This window comes from Plectrocnemia conspersa, unplaced genomic scaffold, assembly GCF_051122295.1.
Source record: "Plectrocnemia conspersa isolate PC_06_02 unplaced genomic scaffold, ASM5112229v1 ptg000011l, whole genome shotgun sequence".
Taxonomy (NCBI): domain Eukaryota; kingdom Metazoa; phylum Arthropoda; class Insecta; order Trichoptera; family Polycentropodidae; genus Plectrocnemia; species Plectrocnemia conspersa.
In genome coordinates, this window is record NW_028277175.1 from 19,054,127 (window position 1) to 19,073,438 (window position 19,312).

General features: G+C 29.3%; 1 protein-coding gene across 5 annotated transcripts in view; it reads left to right on the top strand.

Moving 5' to 3' along the window:
• The first annotated feature begins 742 nt into the window (after positions 1-742).
• Positions 743-19,312, top strand: part of LOC148229802 (uncharacterized) — a 36,692-nt gene continuing 18,122 nt past the window's right edge. For 4 of the 5 annotated variants that reach the window (XM_088198224.1, XM_088198228.1, XM_088198227.1 and 1 more), the window contains exons 1-3: positions 743-803; positions 1,051-1,360; positions 6,661-6,929. In XM_088198224.1, the coding sequence (XP_088054350.1) occupies positions 6,692-6,929 (238 nt within the window). In that variant the 5' untranslated portion in view covers positions 743-803; positions 1,051-1,360; positions 6,661-6,691. The remainder of the gene's footprint in view (positions 804-1,050; positions 1,361-6,660; positions 6,930-19,312) is intronic. The other variant, XM_088198225.1, reaches the window with a different exon arrangement.

The following is a 19,312-nucleotide window of genomic DNA, read 5'->3' on the forward strand; positions in this document are numbered from 1 at the left end:
CCGTTGTTGATTTTTCGTTATTTATTTGCTTCTTCCTCAAGTATTAGATCTGATTTAGATCGAATAACTCATTTTACTGCTACTAATTTACATTCCTTGAATATTTCCTCTCATTTCTAATATTTATCACACGTTTAAAAAACAATAAAGTCAAAAAACAAATTTTAACACAAACGGAGCCGCGTCAAAAAACTACAATCTGTTCCTTTAAATAAAAATGTTTATTGTAAAAGTACTACCTATAAATTGGGTGCTTTTGAAGGCAATGTTCCGCTCCTTTTATTTATTGTATAATATGTATAAAAACGTCTGAAGGAATATATACTTTAAATATATCTCAACAACTGTATTTTATTTCATATTCATTATTTGAAGTCGGTTTTTACTAATTTATACATATATTCTTGTTATGATTTTTTCCAGAGTTGGGCCCCGGAAATTTGTCTCCTCTCCCCCCCCCCCCCCCCGGCCTGGTTACAATAACACCATTATTTAAACTATAGATAAACATAAAATAATATATCTTAGCAGTAAAAAAAACAATGACCTAATATATTTATTTTTTATTATTTCACGCTAAAAAAGTTGAGTCCTTGCACAGGGCATATAAAAAACTAGTTACGGCACTGAGTTACACCACAAATTTTAATATGTCAATACGAGTTTCCCCCAATGCGGCTCTGCTTGTGGAGGCTGTATGAAAACGAGGTTTCCACACCCCAGTTTCCTTTCAGTGCCTAAGCAGGCTTCAGCGCGCAAGTCGTCCGCTGAAACCGCGTACAATACATGTGCACACATTTTCAGTGAAGAAAAACGAATAATTACACCTTAAAAATTACCCAGATCACTAAACACACTATCGATCGATCAACCTGAATACCGCAAACCTTAAAACCACCACAAACACCCACAACCGCTCACCTGCATTACGTTCGCCCCCGATCATTATTTTCGCAGAGCGCTTTAACCTCGTCCCACCTATTTCGTCCGCAACCAATTATTTTCTATAACCTCTTCGAAAATTCACAAATTCAACTCATCATTTTTCAGGAATTTTCAGTCGATCTATGCGTGTCGTGAAAATTGTGCCCTATTATATACAAATTGTGATTGAGAATTAGCACGCGACGAGCGTAACTGTAACGTAGGCGTTAACGATTAAGTTTTAACAATTGCTGTTTTAATTGTTATCGAACGTGTGAAAAAATAATTGTTATTGATAAAAAAAATATACACACATATAATACACAGTTGTTTGATAAAAATATATAAATAATAATAATAATAAATATTGTGATATTTTAATAGTAACAATGGTATTCAAAAATCAATGTGAAATGGGGTTTTCATCGTGAAACGCGTAAGTATTTGTGATGTTCAATTAACTATAAATGTATTATTTAATAAATGTTAATATACTATACAACAAATTTAATCCAATAAAGATTTATTAACAAGGAAAATTACGAGCTAATTTTTTTTATAATTTTTAGCAAAATTTCTATTACTGTAAAAGCTTCGCTTTGTTAAACTATTCAATAATCATATGTTATTGTATTTTTAATATAATTAATATTCATATTACACAGATTACAATTATAGAAAACACTCGTTTTTTTCTGCTATATCATATCATTCAACGCTGTTGTATTTAGGCTGTTTTATGTTAAATTACTTTTATCTGCCAGCATATATAGATGTTTCATAAGTTTCACTCGTAATATTGCTACATGAAATTGACCATGTGAGAAGCATTCGCGTCACATTGAGCGCCCTTGGTACTTATATATTTTCACGGTAAAAATAAGGCAGGAAATCAATAATATTCCGGAAACACATTTTCACTTTTAAGTGTGCCAATTAAGATTGTTACATTAATCTTCCATGTATTAAACTGTGTTCCGTTGCACATTTTTTTAAATAAATCAAATTCTTCAGCAGCATAATAGAGCTAATAACCTTAGTTTGTTTATGCTGTAGTAGTCTACATGAATTGAGGATATTTAATAACTTCTCAATTGTTATTCGTCCATTATCTTTTCATTTAAATGGGAATTATTAAATAGACAGTTATGTTGCTCATTTATTAAATTATGGAAAATCTATACTATATTGTTGTAAATATGATAATTGTATTTTATTTAAAAACACAGGCAAACTTTGATAAAAAAATCATTATAACCACCACATATCTATTCATATGTAAAATTATTATTCGATTGACATTGGGCTATAAATCGTCTAATGCACTTTATTACCGTCAGTCGTCATAATTTCGCATTAATATAATAAATGTTTTGTACAATTTTCATTGTATTTGTTTTGGAATAAAATTCAGATCACAATAATTGGCTGTATTTACCTGAAAATTCGCTACAGAACGTCTGTACCATTTTCAAATCTCTAGAGTGTTCCATTCAAGAGTTTATAGAGACAGACTAAATTTGAGAATTATAGTATATCATACACGTTGATAGTAATAACAAAAAACATAAATTAACAATAAAAAAACGAATACAAAAATAATTAATAAATAATATATTATGCTACATATAATTTAACGGAAAAAAGGGTTTATATAAGATAAAAAAATTAAACTTTATAAATAACATAATAAATAAGAATACCTTTTATTTCAATTTTAGATATAAAAATCAATAGTAATATAAGTGATGTAAAGTTATAGTGGGTATTTTTTGTTGTAGCCGATTACATCAGCGCATAATTTAATTTTAAATCAGATTATCGTATCTTTGTAGTAAAAATGTGTTGTATGTACAGTGTTAATGCTAATTTAATTCTATATAAAAAACGAAGTAGTTCAAAATAACTTTTATAGCTGTAAAAAATATCATTATTAAAATAAAGTTTGCAAGAAAATATATTTTATTGTTAAGCTTATGATGTGTTAATATAATTAAAATATTTTAGAAAGCTTACATTATTTTAATAATAATATGTTCAAAAGTACGAAAATAATATTTTCATGAATATTATATATTATGTTATAACACATTTATAATTCAGTATTTTGGAAGCAATCGTGAATGATTAATTATGATTAATACTCCCTATTATAAATAGTACCATTTTTTTTTTAATATTAAATTGTATATCTATTGATTTTTATAATATAATTATTAAACACAAGCATTGGTGATTAACCTGATGATTTTATTATTGAATCTCGCAAGAATATTTATATTTGGTATGGAGGTCACGCCCCAAATCTGAGCTCCATAAGACCACGCCGGTTTTATGATAGAGCTATATATTAGCATTTTGCTTTATAATGATAAGCCTAAATTTGGTCCTGTGAGCCTTTTGTTCCAAATGTGAGTTTTCCAGGTCAGTCTTCTGTCGAGATGAATTCCAAGATATCTGTCGGATTTTCTCGTGGCATATCTTTCCCATTAAGGGATAGTATCTTTGTTCAGCGTAAATGTAACATTTTCTTTAGCTTTTACCGGTTTTATAATTTTTCTAATATATTTGACAAAGCTGGTATGACAATAATCGGCCTGTAAGAGGCCATATCGTCTGGTTCTTTTAATTTATTAAAATTATAATTTAGTAATCTTCCATTGGGTTAAAAAGTAGTTACTGATTACTAATTACTGAGTTGAATATGATAATCATTCATTTAATGACTTTCCCACTTTACCGCTTATGACATATCCTGGTATCTTCTATCAATATATACCACAAATAATTTCATGTTTATAAAATATTATCATGGCAATAAATTCTGTATAAAAAGCAACTAAAAACTCATTTACATACATAATATATATATATACATATATCACTGCACTTCAGCACGTATTAACCCAATGTCACATTTATAATATTAAAGAAAAAAATATACATCTAAACATTCCAATACACGAAAATATATAATAGTTACGTAGTACTTTTTATATAAATCAATATCCAATTTACACGAATGCCAAAAATAAATACGAGTACTTGGTCCATAGCAATAGACGAGATAATTACTTACATTAGTGTTGGATTTATTAATTATTTAATATAATATAAATTTATAAACAAAATTATATTTTATATATAATATGTTTTTTGCTATATTAACCAATAAATCGCTATACGTCTATGTACCATATGGTAAATTAAAAACTTTCACTGCAAAGGGGTTTACATCTAGCACCGTGTTAAATTAAATTACATGTTACACTATCTAACAGATCGATCTATCGATCTATTTTTTAAAGGAACCAATAGCGATTCTTTGGTGTATTTGAAATGGCACGGCTCAACACGCGATCGTTGGACTATATATAGTCAGCGGTTAAAATATGAATGAATTTATGGCATAATATGAATCGACGGGGTTTTGTGAATGGATGTTGGTTAATTTGAGTGGTTAAAAGTTTTTTTGATTATTTGATTTAATATTTCTTATATTAAAATTCTATAATATATATATTTATAAAAGTATGAGTATTAATGAAAATCTAGAAAACCTATTAAATGAACCAAGAGAGATATTCGGAAAATAAAGTTTGAAAGTAAAAAAAATTGTACTTAAACATTTCATTCTACTTTAAATTGTCAACACTTTTATGCACTATTTTTCCTGTTCTTAACATCAGTGTTAAAAATAATATTAAATGTAATAGCGATAGATATAGATATTCACGGCAGCTTCCAAATTTGTACAAAACGAATAAAAGTAATCAAAACTTTATATTTTTAACAAAAATAATATAAGAATGTACAATATTTTATTTTAATTATATGCACTAAAATATAATACTGTAATATATTACGATACAATAAATAATTTTATACGTTTGTAGTATGGAAAAATTTCATATTTAATTTTATTGTCAGTGAAATTATATTTTCACCAGTATAAATAAAATTACACTAATTCAGCCAGTTAAAATGTATCAAAAAATTGATCCACAATTTCAATATCAGTTAAACTTTATTTGTTCAGAAAGAAATGATTTGTTCAGAAACGTATGATTATGGTTCAGAGAATTGTGAGGTTACATCGTTCGTCAAAATACAATATTAAAAATAAATTAAACCTAACCTTAACGAATTAACCTAATGAAAGATCAGAAACTATGGTTGGTTTCAGGTCAAATTGAGTTTCAAAGACATTTTAGAATAACATATAATTTTATATGTTGTTCTAAAATGAAATTTCAAAAATTAAAAAAAAAAAATTCTAAAATTTCAAAGACATTTTAGAACAACATATAATTTTATATGTGATTCTATAATCACTAACGTTTAAAGGTTAAATTATTTTTTACTAGTACAACTATGTATTTAAAGGTGAAAATGAATTCAGATATGATTTAACTGAAACGCCAGTGAAAATATAACTTTACTGTTAATACACATTCGCTGTAACATACACAAGCTCCAAATAATTTCAATTTAAATTAATAATAATAAAAAGAAACAAAAATATTACGAAGAGAATGTTTTTTTAAAATAATTTAATGGAATTTATACTTCTATAAAAAAGTTTTAAATAATAAGAAAAAGTAAAATTTTATTTTATATAGTCTTTAATTTACAGTATAAATCTCAATAGTATCAATCAATACTAGCAACTTTTAGTATGCCTTATTTGAAATAATATTTGGTTTCAATATTTTGTCAAAATTACTAAAATGTTGTGAAATTACATTAATTCTTTTATACAGCATTGTGTAAACATATTTATAAGGTATTTCCTATTCCAACTGAAATATTTATTTTGCACACTCGACCACCACATTGAGTGAACCTAGCATTTGAAATCAATAGAAAATGATACGGTCATTTTAAACACACATCACGAGACCAACTAAGCTTTAAAAAAAACTCACGCAGATCCTAGCGGAACGACAATCGAATTAAATAATCTTTACTTTCCGAATATCCCTCGTATATAAATATAAGAGCATATAAATCAGTGAACGCCATGACTTACAATTTTTACACACAAACATTCACGCGTGCTAGTACCGAGTCACAAGAATAAAGTGATATACGTCGCACGAAAATACGATTGTGTGTTGTTTTTGTTTCTACCTGGGCTACAATAACGGTTATTATTGGAAAACTGCCGCGTATCGGCATACTTCGACGAGTGTATGCAGAAGTCGATAACAATGATAACACGAATGATATATTATTTAAAAAATGTAATTAAAAATTTTGGGCAGATTTCTTTGGTTTCGCTCCAACAAGGACAATCATTAAACTGTGAGCAGTATTTAGTGGAATCGACAGTTTAGTTTGCTAGTAGTAGCTATTAAACTATAGCTTCTGAACTTTCGTTAGGGCAATTTTGATTTGGATTATTTGCTAAGGTTTTTGGGTTTGAACATTAAACGGACGTTTCATAAGTATAGTTCGTACCGGTACAAAAAAGTGGTGTTCAGTCACCAAGCGGAGTAAAAGTAAAAAATATATGGCACAAACGCGAAAACATCGAATCGTTTTTTTAATGGAGCGCAATTTCTACTATCTGGAAACCTGGATGGTGTATGTAATGGATCTGCATATGACATTCGATTATATGTAGTATCAAGCTGGTGGTCGCACCTTAACAAGACTTCGTTTCAAATCCGCTTTACTCCGCCGCAGAAATGTTTCACATGATATATAACTTTGTATATAAAACGATTTCAGGGTACGTCATGAGGGAGGTGGTGCTGGCGGGATGAGGGGCGCTCGGTTGTTGGTTGCGGCGGTGCTACAGGCGGCGGCGGCGGGGGCTGGAGGCGGAGGTGGCGGAGCCCCTGGCTCGGGCTCCGGGAGCGGCTGGGGGGGCTCAGCGCCAGCCCCCTTGCCAGCGGTACCCCCACGAACCCTCACGGAGCCATTCACCACGGCCGACGATGACGACGAACCCCTGCCGGGTCTTGACGACGATGACGACCAGGATACCAACAACACTGGTAAGGTACCCTGGGCATAATGTAAGATACCATTGTGTATAATATTTATCGTCACATGCACACAGCCAATATATGTCTCTCCTCTTATATAAAAAAAACATAATCAACCCCCCTGACTTAAGGCCGACCTTCCTCAAAATACCAAACATCGCACTACATAAACTAGAGTAACAAAAAATAATTATTTTCAACTATTCGAATATCGAATAGAAACGATGAAATATTCGAATACATTCGTAAAATTATGAAGAATGGAAAATTTATATTTAAATACATACATATTCCTATGTTAACAAAAAATTTTTTGAAACGAATTTATTTTTTAATAATTTCTGCTGCCGAAAAGACTCATTTGGTTGCTAATGATATGGACTTGATTGTCAGCAATGGGTTGCAGCAACTTCATATTAAAAATATAACAATAATATATTGCTTTGAACAGAATCAAAATTGCTCAATTTATCGAATTTCAGCAGTTAAACGGTGTTTTATGGAATTATTTTGTATGGGAGTGTTTGTCGGATTTTAGCTTTTAGCAATGGCTATCACAAATAACTTGAAGATAAGAAAATAAATTTTGCAAAAAAAAACTAATACCTGGTCGCCCGTGTGCAAGCCAAGTTTTCGCCGCCCTTTTATTATGTTAAAATAAATTTTGGGAAAATACAAAAATATTGATATTTCATGTAGAATAGGACGAGCACATATATTAATTTTAAAACGAATTTTTTGTACAAAATTCAGATTATTTATTAACTATTTACATGTACAAATAATATAATATAACAAATATAATCTATTTATATTTCTTAAATACTAAACAATTTAACAAAAAATAGTAATATAACTATGTTTTATAAAAAAAATTCTGGCTTTTCGAGACGCGAATTCATCAATTAATTAGGATTATTCTATACTTTCTGATAAATTATGTTAAATGCATATTAGTTCTAGACTACTTAGGTTTTCCTGAGACATCGTAGATCGGATATAATTTTAAATTAATTTGGCAATGGTAAAATTTGTGTTATAAGCTAATAAATCTACTTCTACGATATTTTGTAATATTTGTAAATAATTTTTCAATGACAAGGAATCGGGGAAAATTTTCCGGTAAATTTCATTAAATTGACATGTTTGTTTTGTCTGACAGGAATTTTACATTTAGCTCCATACAATATTTCTTTAAGCTAGCAGTATGCATTTCTTTAAAATTATAAAAAAAACTAAATAAAGCTTCGCTTTTGCTAATTCAAACCTTTGATTGAGGGAATTACTCATTTGATCTAAAAGCGTAAAATAAAAATTTATCTTAAATTGCTGTTGAATTTGATTTGGTTTCGCAGAAAAAGTGACGTGGCTTTTTAATTTGGCGAATTATAGAAATTCAGGCTGTGTTAATTTTCTTAGCCTCGAATATATCGAAACATTCTTCATTTATTTTTTGCATCATATGAATTTGGATTTTTTTAAGGCACTGACACATTCGCTAAGCTTATATTTGGATTTTGAAGCATTTTACTAACGATATCTACCCTTGACAGCAAATCGTTCCAAATAATTTTAGAACATATAAATTTGAAAGAATATATCTTTTTCTCTAATTAATGTGATATATTTTTTGTTTTTAAATCTCGGGTAGGATCGTTGATTAATTCTGTTAAACTGCTAATTATTTTATTTAGATTAAGACGTCTACTATTTGCCGCATTTGATAAATATTTATCTATTTGCCGCATCCCTTAGTGTGAGCATTACAAGGAGCAAAGAGTACTCTTGAATTTATGTCTAATATGCGCTTATTACCAATATTTTTTATTAGATCCGTTGTCTTAACCCTGACCCCTAATATTTTGAATATCTAATTCATAACTTCAAATCATACATTGGAAACCATACAGTCCTTCACTGGTAGTATCCGTGATGGGATACAAAATAAAAATAAATTCACGTATGGCGACTTGTTTTTATGTAAAAGTATTTATTATTCATAAAAATATTTATTTTAAGTATTTATACCTACGCGCCTTAAAATAAATGTGAGTTGCTCTGTATGACATACGTCCGGTATAAATCAAGTATAATAGAAAAATATTTAGAAGACGAGATAGGGCGGTACTTTAGTGTACTAACTTTTAAAAGGCGGCATTTTTACGGCTTTGAATATTGCATCAAAAATTACACGATAAAAGTCAAATAGAAATTTTAAAGACCACTTATACGAAACCGTACAATAAAATTTGTGTGGAGAATAAGGCGTCAATTTCTGAGAAACGGAAATATGACGAGTTAAATATTTTAGATATCAATAACCATCGAATAATATGTTTTTAAGTCTTTGGCAAGAATTAATTCGTCGGTTAATGCTATAAATCATACTATAAGATATTGTCATTTTTTGCAAAATACAATATCAAATATCATGTGAAGCAGAGTGGCCCTTAATTAAACATGCATTATATATTTACTCAAAATTATAATAATATCTCACACAAGAATCTTGAATATATTACTAATAATAATGTATGTTATTTTGACCCAAATTGTAAATAAAATCAGTAAAAAGATTATACAGTAATAATTTAAATATATTTTTTGTACAATACACCAATTTGTCGAACCTAGCAACTTCTACAATATAAACCAGAAAATATAGGAAAAATGTAAACTATGGAAGATACATTATATTCCTCCAAACCAATAAATTTTACGTATTACAAAAAATTAATGAAATATTGAATGTATTTGCATTTAAATGGCTCCCTCCTCTATCCCCCCGCATTACGGCTCCTGCGCCATGTAATCGCAAATAAAATAAGTCGCAAATCCCTCAGATTCGAGATATTAAGTCAAATTTATTTATCAAAATTATAGGTATCGAGATATTGATATTGATATTAAGATAATTTGGAAAAATGTGCTACTTTCAAAATAATAAAACATTGTAGCGACGAGCACATATGTAAATGTAATATAAAAATTCGGGCGCAAAAGTCACGTAAAATAATTTACCTGTTTGTATTTGTAAACCATTTTAACAACTTACAATCAGGCCTGCCGAGAAGAGGGGAGAGGGGACGAATACCCGGGAACATGCAAGAAAATATTTATAAAAAAAGTAAAAACCGACCTCAAATAATGAATCTGAAGCTACAGTTGTTTGAGATGTACCTATATACTGATGTATTCAGGTATATCTTCCTTTAGCCGTTTTTTATACACATTATATAATAAATAAAAAGAGCGGAACATTGCCTTCTTTCTATGCAGTACTTTCACAATAATCACCCACTTTCTATGTAATACTTTCACAATAAACATTGTAGTTTTTGACACAGCTCCATTTGTGTTAAAATTTGTGTGCAAATTATTGTTGACTTTATTGCTTTTTGAACGTTTTAAAAATTTTAGACTTGAGAGTAAATATTCAATGTAAATTAGTAGCAGCAAATGGAGTTACATAAATTTAATGTTTTTATATATTGTATTATCGGCAATTTGACAACTAGATTTAATGCAGGAAAATAAATAAATAATACACTGAGTTTCATGTGCTTATTCTTAAAAGAAAATTTAGAAAAAAACAATCTCGAATCTATCCCAAAAATATTTTTTTAAATATGTCATTTCGATAAAATCATATCGGAATACATTTTTACTGGTAGACATATATATTTTTACCAGTGAAAATATAAATTATTTGCCAGGTCCTAGTAAAATTATATGATTTCAACTTTTCTATATGTAGTGATATATATATTTACATAGTGCAAAACAACAGACTTTCTTAGTAAAAAATTGTCAATACCTATTTTTGGCCGAATGTGCAGCTTTTTTTTGTCAGACTCAGATCTTTTTTCCTCTCTTTGGTTTATCAGTGGTTCAAATATGTGAAAGTTACTAGCAAGTACGGCGGATGTTCTCTGAAATCAAATAATATGGATCTACAGATTAATGTACTGATCAATGACTCATCACCAGAAGTGTGGTCATTTCATGCAATGTTCTTATGCGATGATTTTTTTCAGAAATATATAACGATTGCTAAAGAGTGACATAATCAAATTTTAATGCAATATATAGTAACTTTAACAAAAACCAATTTATATCGATAAATTTAATCAAAGCATTTATTTTTCAACATTATTTTGAAATAAGTGTAACAAAAAAACTCGATTCAAGGGTTTACAAATTCCGAATCCCTAGTTGATATTATCCTCAAGCCAGTAAACAAGCTTTACTACGAAGCAGAAACAAAATCAGAACAATAGAAAACCCACGCCCAATTCAGTGTTACAGTATACATTTCATTGTGTTTCTCAAACCTTTTAGAGGCCAGCCAATCGGGGTTCAGCGCTTAGTCACATGCTCGTTAATTACTTTATTTAGTTTGTTGTTACCATGACGCCACTGGTTGCCATCTCGATTATTTTTCATTTTAATTTTGTATAAATGAGATTCTAATAAATATTACATCAAACGAAAGCATGCCTAAAACGAACATGTTTAATCAAAAATAATTTTAAAGTTGTATTTTATATTTTTAATAACCGTGACATGTCTTACATTGATTATATTATATATTAGATATATTCAGTCAAGCGGTAACCATGACAACTGACATTTGATAAAATAGTAGATTCATTTTAAATATTTTTTTAATAACGTCATATGTTTATTTTTTATAAAACAAATGCAGTTTTCTTAAGTCGTTTAAGCGAGCAGAACGAATTATTATTTTTAAGACCAAGATTTTACTATAAGTTCCGAACTATTGCTTTTTACTAAAGGAATATAATTAAGCCTGTTATTCAAAGACCATTATGGACCTCAAATAACATTATGGACCTAATCGCGTCGTGAATTTTCAGGTATTTAAATCATAAACAGTAATTTTATGTGTATATTATATATTCATACTCATAATAAAAAAAGCAATCTATAAAATATATTGCGCTGCATGGCGAATACGCCTACCTATTTTTTATGAAAAAAAAAATTGCACTGCCTGTTTATTTTAACATATTTTTAAGTAAACAAACGATTTATGGTTCCGACTTAGCTCACAAAGAATCTGGGGCCGTTTTAAAAAATGTTAAACTGAAGAGCTTATTAAAATAATTTTGATTGATTGTTTCTAAACAGATTATACATATATTAAATCCAAAATTCAATATTATACACAAAACTGGGTCATAGTGTTTTCTTAGAAAAGACCTTTTTGTAACCGACAAGGGCGTTCCCTTAATGAGTTCCGGTCCCCTGCTGACAAAGTCGTTAAATTTTGAGATGAATGGAAATTATAGGGGTTGACACTGTTTAAGGAAAACTAAATAAGATATTATAACGAAGGGCGATCTTTAATGTGACGTTCGTCGAAATTTCAATTAATATTTAAAAAAAAAAAAGTATTTTACTGAATCGATATATTCCAGACTATATTTTTTAATACTTTTTAATTAATATTCTATTTTTATTATATTGGTTTATTAATAAAGTATATAACGCATTAAATCAAATTAAATACATATGTATCTAAGTATATGATATTCAGATTTATATATTATACATAAAATTATAAAAATGAAGTTTAAAATTTTGAATTCGAAATGCTAAACTATGCGCGCTTAGCGCAAAACACCGTCCATTAGTTTTAAACGATACAAATTCCAAAACGTTTATTACATTAATATTAGTACTAATACTAGAATGAGACATAGAAACTTTAGATTCACCGTTCCATAGCAACTACTAAGTAGAATTTCCACAAATACATCCATAATCACTTTTGGAAGGCGTTAGTGGACCAACAACATAGTTTTCGTCTGTTTTGTGCCTTTAAAAGGCGGTGTCAAAGTCCCTTCGTTCTAAAATTTAGGTCCATGTGGTCTATATCGATTTTCAAAAAGCATTTAACAAAGTTCGTCATAAGCGAACGATGAGTATTTAGCTCATTTTTGAGTACCGCAGTGATTCAATTTAGGTCTTGTGCTCTTTCTTCTATTTAATAACGACATACATGTGGCAATTGAGAACTCATATTATATGCGAATGTCAAGTGCGGATTCGGTGCCTAGACACAAGTCGCTGTGGAGGTGATCTGTCACGTACTTACACTTTCCTGATCTTCTTGCCCGGAAAAATTCCCTTGCGGAAGAGTTTTTAGCATAAATACTTATGTTGCTGACGAGCAGGGATCGATATTTTGTATGTACGTCACTAAAGCGTTGATGATGCTCAGCTTACTTATGCGGAGCGCGTGTCACTTGTACGATATCCTTGATACGGCTTAATTTTCTGGAATCCCAGTGGAGCAAAGTAGTTGTCAGAGAGGATTCAACAAAAATTCTTAGATATCTCTACGGGTCGTGTCCGTATTTGTATTACTTTGTAATACAATTCATTGCTTTCAGCATAGCATATATTTAATTATGCACTTTTTAAAGTTGATTAGGGGTGCTGTTGACAATCGATGCTCAATGATTTTCTACTGTCTGTCTTGTCTCCTTACACGAGCCATCCAGCTTCTCAACGAGCTTGCCAAACTAAGAGAATTTATCTGGAATGGTGCATATATTGTTAGATGTACAATGCACTATAATATTTTTTTATACTTATTGCTTTATATTTTATACATAATTTAACAGTTCGTATTAAGTGTATCGAATAAAACTTTCATGACGCATTGGGATGTCAGATTTGTAATAAATATGTAACGAACACTATTCTTTCAAATAAATTAAATGCGTATAAAAATGAATATTTGAAACATAATGCACTTTGACATAAATATTTCAATGATATGACGATATATGCTTTTAATGAGACAATTATGATAACTTTAGTTCGATTCATTTCTGACAAATTTAGTTCGATTCATTTCTGTATTGCATTATATTCTGCACATTAAGAATTGACGGCGCAATATTTTAAATTATTTAATTACTTAAATTTACAATATAGATTGATAAGCTGTGGCTATAATATAAACATTTCTAGAGAATTCAATAAGCTGCGTATATATACGACTATTTATTTATGTAATAATCGCGGATTTACAAACAGAAGGGAAATCAATTATATAAATATAGAGAACCAAGGAGAATAGATTAAATTTAACCAATTCTTTTGTATCGATTTTATATGTTTCAAATTTGATTCATACTTTTTATATCATGTTAAATAAATTTTAATTAAGCCACTATTAATTTAACGATATTCATGCCCAATTATCAAAATTTCTAACTAACAGTCACTAATGCAGTAAGTACACAAATTAAATTGCGTTATTGCGTGACTCGTATCGATTCTTTGCTTATCCATGTTCTTATATGTGCCGTTGTTCGATTCGTGGTTCTTTGTTACTCACGTAGTAACCCAGAATTTTTTGATCGTCTTTTCAACGAATTTCCTGTGCCAGAGAGTTTCCCTATATTTATTCGATGCGTTGACGAATAGCGAATATTTTCGGCAAATACTATGGCCGCTCCTATCGATTATTTGGAGGTTCGTGTCTAAAGGGAAAAATCTAGCACGAGACCCTAGTCGAATTGGAACGGCGCACAGTAGGCTTTAATCAACTTCTAAGTGAAAAAAAAAAATTTATATTTAATTATTTTTCATTTAATAATCTCACAGTTAGTAATACTTGTGCTTGTTACAGCAATTTTGAATGGCGTTCAATGCGACATATTGGTTTAAATTAAATTTTCTTATCTTAGACTACTCAGACGTATACGTATATTTTTATATAAAATAAATAGGCTTTGTGAAATTTAAACCGATATATAAAAAAACGTTGATTACACTTTGCAATTTTAGCCACACAGATAAAATAACACAATTCACACTGATTAACAATTTTTAGTTTTTCCCTATAGGGTCACATTTACAGATTGTCGTTTATTTCGGTAAAATTTCTACTATTTCAATAGTTTTGACAAAACCAACTTATGTACATATATACATTGTATACAATATTTTTTTTAATAGAAAAAGTTTGTTTAAAAACTGAATTTTTTCATATGAACCTCCCAAAAAGTATTTTTTTTATCAATATTCGAGGTGTAGTACAATTATAACGATAATTTTCATTGTTATTAAAATATATTTATATATTTTTTAATATTAATATTATTCCTCATAGGATATAATAGACTTACACTAGCGTTTCTTGCACCGATTTTTGGAACGCACTATTTGATGTAATCTTTAGCTCTCTAAACGATTTTGCCTTTATCTCCTCTATGGTCGCAAAGCGTTGTCCTTTCAAATTCATTTTTATCTACAAAAATTCGAAAAGGTCACACGAGCCACATCATGACGTTGTCATTTTTGGTAAAAAAATACAAATTAATAATATGTGTGCTATTATGTTGAAAAATACACGAGTTTTGGGGCTCACAATTCTGTTCGTTTTCTTAGAATTATCGAAAGGAAAGCTCGTAATAGGCTTTACCGTTATAATCAAAGAATACAGTGTGGAAACCTTGACATTCAATCGAACTTGACGTGCTATTTTCCTCTCTATTTTAATGGCGGTTTCTTTAGAACAACTTTGTTTCGACGTCAAAACCATGCACATATGACTCGTCAAAGTTATGACGCCTTAAAATAATTCATAATTTCTTTACTTGATACTTGTTGTTAAGAATTGCAGTTGTATAAATTATTTTAACTATCGATTTGAAATTCGAAAACTATCAATTACCACAAAAACCCATTTTTAACAGCTTCCAAACTAGTCTTGAATCCAAGTTTCACAAAGCATGATTTTGGAGGTCGAGTTAGATCCTAATGCGATCGAATCAATCAAATCACTCAGCAACGTTTTATATTTTTATTTTATTATATTTAAAAAACTTTGCAGAGAAGGTTTTTATAACCATTTTTACACACATTTCTATAAAAAATTCACACGAAATATTAAAAAAAAATATGTTGCACATATTTTTTTTATCCCACATAAATTGTCTCGGCTCCTCATAACTATTGCCGAAAACATCATTGTGCTGAACAAGTTCATTGCAAAGATGGTTGGTTAGGCGATGAGGTAGTGGCTGTGATAGTCAAGAATACGGGACGCGATCACGATTTTTTAGAACACATCTAAAAATCGCCTATTATCGACACCACCCTTTAATATGCTTTATTAAAAAACTACACCAAATCCCATTGGTCTTATTAAAAAAGCGCCAGGATATAAATACGACTCGAGTAATTTTGCTTGAATCATCTCCAACAACAAAAAGTACTTTGTACTTTTAACGTAGGATAACTTTTGAGAACGCTACGAATTAGCGTATCGTACAATGATACGCGCTCTGCATAACAAAGCCGAGCATCCTTGATGGCATATCACTGACTTCGAGCGATGTAAATACAATATCTCTATCACTGCTCGAACGATACTCCCAAGTTATTGGCAAAAAAACTATAAGGGAATTTCGCTGGGCAGGGGGAAATCAGTAAAATGTAATGTCTTTTTGTAAAGACAGCGAATCCACATTTGGACGAATACTCTGAAACACCTTGGTTCATCAGCAGATAATAAATAATATGAGTTCTCAATTGTTGTATGTATTAATGCGGTACTCTAAAATACAATATTCGGGGCGACATTGACCATAATTCATATACTTATGGCGACCAATAAAGTAACTCGGAAAAAGGCTAACAAATTTTATGAAAAATTTTGTCGAATGCTTTTTTGAATATACCTGGATTTTAGAATGAAGGGACTTCACGTCACCGCCTTCGAAAGGTATAAAAAATAAGCGACCGTGGATCGACGCGGACGAAAACCGCGATTACCATAGATCACATACCGACTTATATAACCTTTACTTCGATAATAAAAATACTGAGATTTTTTCCAGTAGCGATTTTCATACCTGATACATGTTTTCTTTGTAATTTATAATTATAACGAAAAGCTATTGTATAAACTTGTTTAAATACCAATAAACGAAACCATATAAAAAACTAATAACATAGCCGAATTTGTTTTTTTATACAATTTTTTTTTAATTATAATATATAAATTTGTAACAAGAATATAATAATATAAAAATTATTAATAAACATTTATTCCTTAACCTTTACCATTAATTTTAATATATTATTCACGTATATAATACAATAATATTTGCCAAATAAATCACATTTCTTTACGATCTAATTGTTTTCCCCGAATGCCATTTTTAGATTCATTATTACTTGTTCAGAATCCGGGAATCGCATTACGCTATTTCAGTGATTCCAATTTACTCTAAATTCAATGTTAAGAACCAGAAATTTACCAGAACATTCTAGTGTTACTTTTGAACAGGCTAATGATAAATCTCAAGGGTAATTCTTAACATTGCGATGTTACTCTTGGCATAATCTAGCATGTTCTGAATAAATTCCATTATATTTTTCCTTTGATATGAACGATTGTTTCTGGCAATTTATAAACCAAAATTAATATGAAAATAATATCGTATATATTAAATATAACAATCAAGTACGATTTATATTTAAACCGATAGCCATTAAATATTTTTTCGAATTGAAGGTTCATTCTATTCTACCGTGCGGCGCGCTTTAGTGTGTAGTTAAATAGAAAAGGGTCTCAGATATAACCCCGAGGAAATGCGAAACTCCAATATGGTACTTAACACATCGGATTTCATGTTGTGTATGTTGGTACACAGTATCGAATGCATTAAGTATTACCGTACTATTTGGTAGATACATCACACTATACACGTAGTAACGATATTGTTATTTTAAAAATTTAATTCGACTTTAATATAAAAATTAAGCCAATTAAATATGAACGTCGCGCTTTATTATGCATTAAAATGGAAAAGGGCAATGTCGTGAGGTCCCGAGGAAACTAACACAAAAAGCCACATCACAATACGTTCAACCTTAAAATATCGAGTTTATACCCAAACCCTGCATGGAATTAATTTTTTATTAAATTTAAGAATACACAGTTTTTACTCTGTCGGTCGGTCAGCACGTGTCAATGTTTTATTGTCAATGGAAATATATTTTGAGGGGAATTTTTTAATTAAAATTTGTAATTTAATTGCTTTGGTAATCGTGAGGATTCCTACGTAATTACATCAAAGAAGTATTTACTAAATAACAATTTATTACTGGGACAACGAAGATTGAAAGATATAATTTGTATATTTTTTTATTCTTTGTAATAAAATTTAGAGCATGAAGGTTACGAAGCACATAACACCTCAAACTTGATATTTTACTTGAGCATCTTTTATGAAATTTCAAAGTTTTCTAATACAAGGTTTTTCGTCTGCTCGAGGTCAAGGCTAATCCTGACATATTAGTCCATCAGGTTGAGGCATTTCATCCTTTTAGTGAAAGATTAATTTTCAATATATGTATTTATTTTGACCTACTGTTCCATAAATGTATATATATAAAATGCTTAGTGTTTTTTTAATAGCAAATGTATGCCCACAAACTAAACACAATTCAGAATCTCAAGGACAATATTTAAGCCGAAATATTGACTTAATGTTCCAAATCTTGCACTTATGGAGATTATATAAATTGTATTACATAACTAGCCATTAAATATCATATAGTAAAATAATCTATACATGTTTAAATCAATAATGGGAAATTAAATTGTATAATATTCTCTGTATAGTAATTTATATCACATGTAAGTCAGTAACTAATATCTAAAAGACTTGAGTTCGAATCCCATGTGATCATAAGTGTTATTAAATTTATAATTCCGATTGATAATTGTAGGAATATGGATCAGACAGATTTAAAAATATATCAGTGTTTTTTAAATATATAAAAAAGCCTATCGAGTATTTTATATTGCAAAATATTTATAAAATTATATGTATTTTCTGCTTTTATTATCATCTAAATATATCTGAATCATAATTTCGTATTGTCAAAGGCGTATCCCGTTGCTGTAAATGTGACCTGGTATTTAAAGCTCTATTTATAGCCTTTTACTTATAAAATAATTCTATGTATAAATATTTAATTGAATCTTAAATTTAGAACAACAATTTACCAAATCCTCTTAGTTCGGTTCAAGAATATTCCTGAAATATTACCTATGTATGTATGTAGGTTGATACATACTATAATATATATGTATATTAACTAAGGAATATAAAAGTAGCATGATATAAATTAACTGAAAGTCATCTTTGATATATGTATTATTACAATAAAATGTTTAATATTTATTAGATTAATTTTTTTTAATCGAATCATAAATATGTATGAACGATATTTCTGTTATATGTATATATTACTAATGTGATACACAAAATTCTCATTTAACAAAATTTTATAAATTTATATTCCGATGCACAAATGCAATTTCATCATCT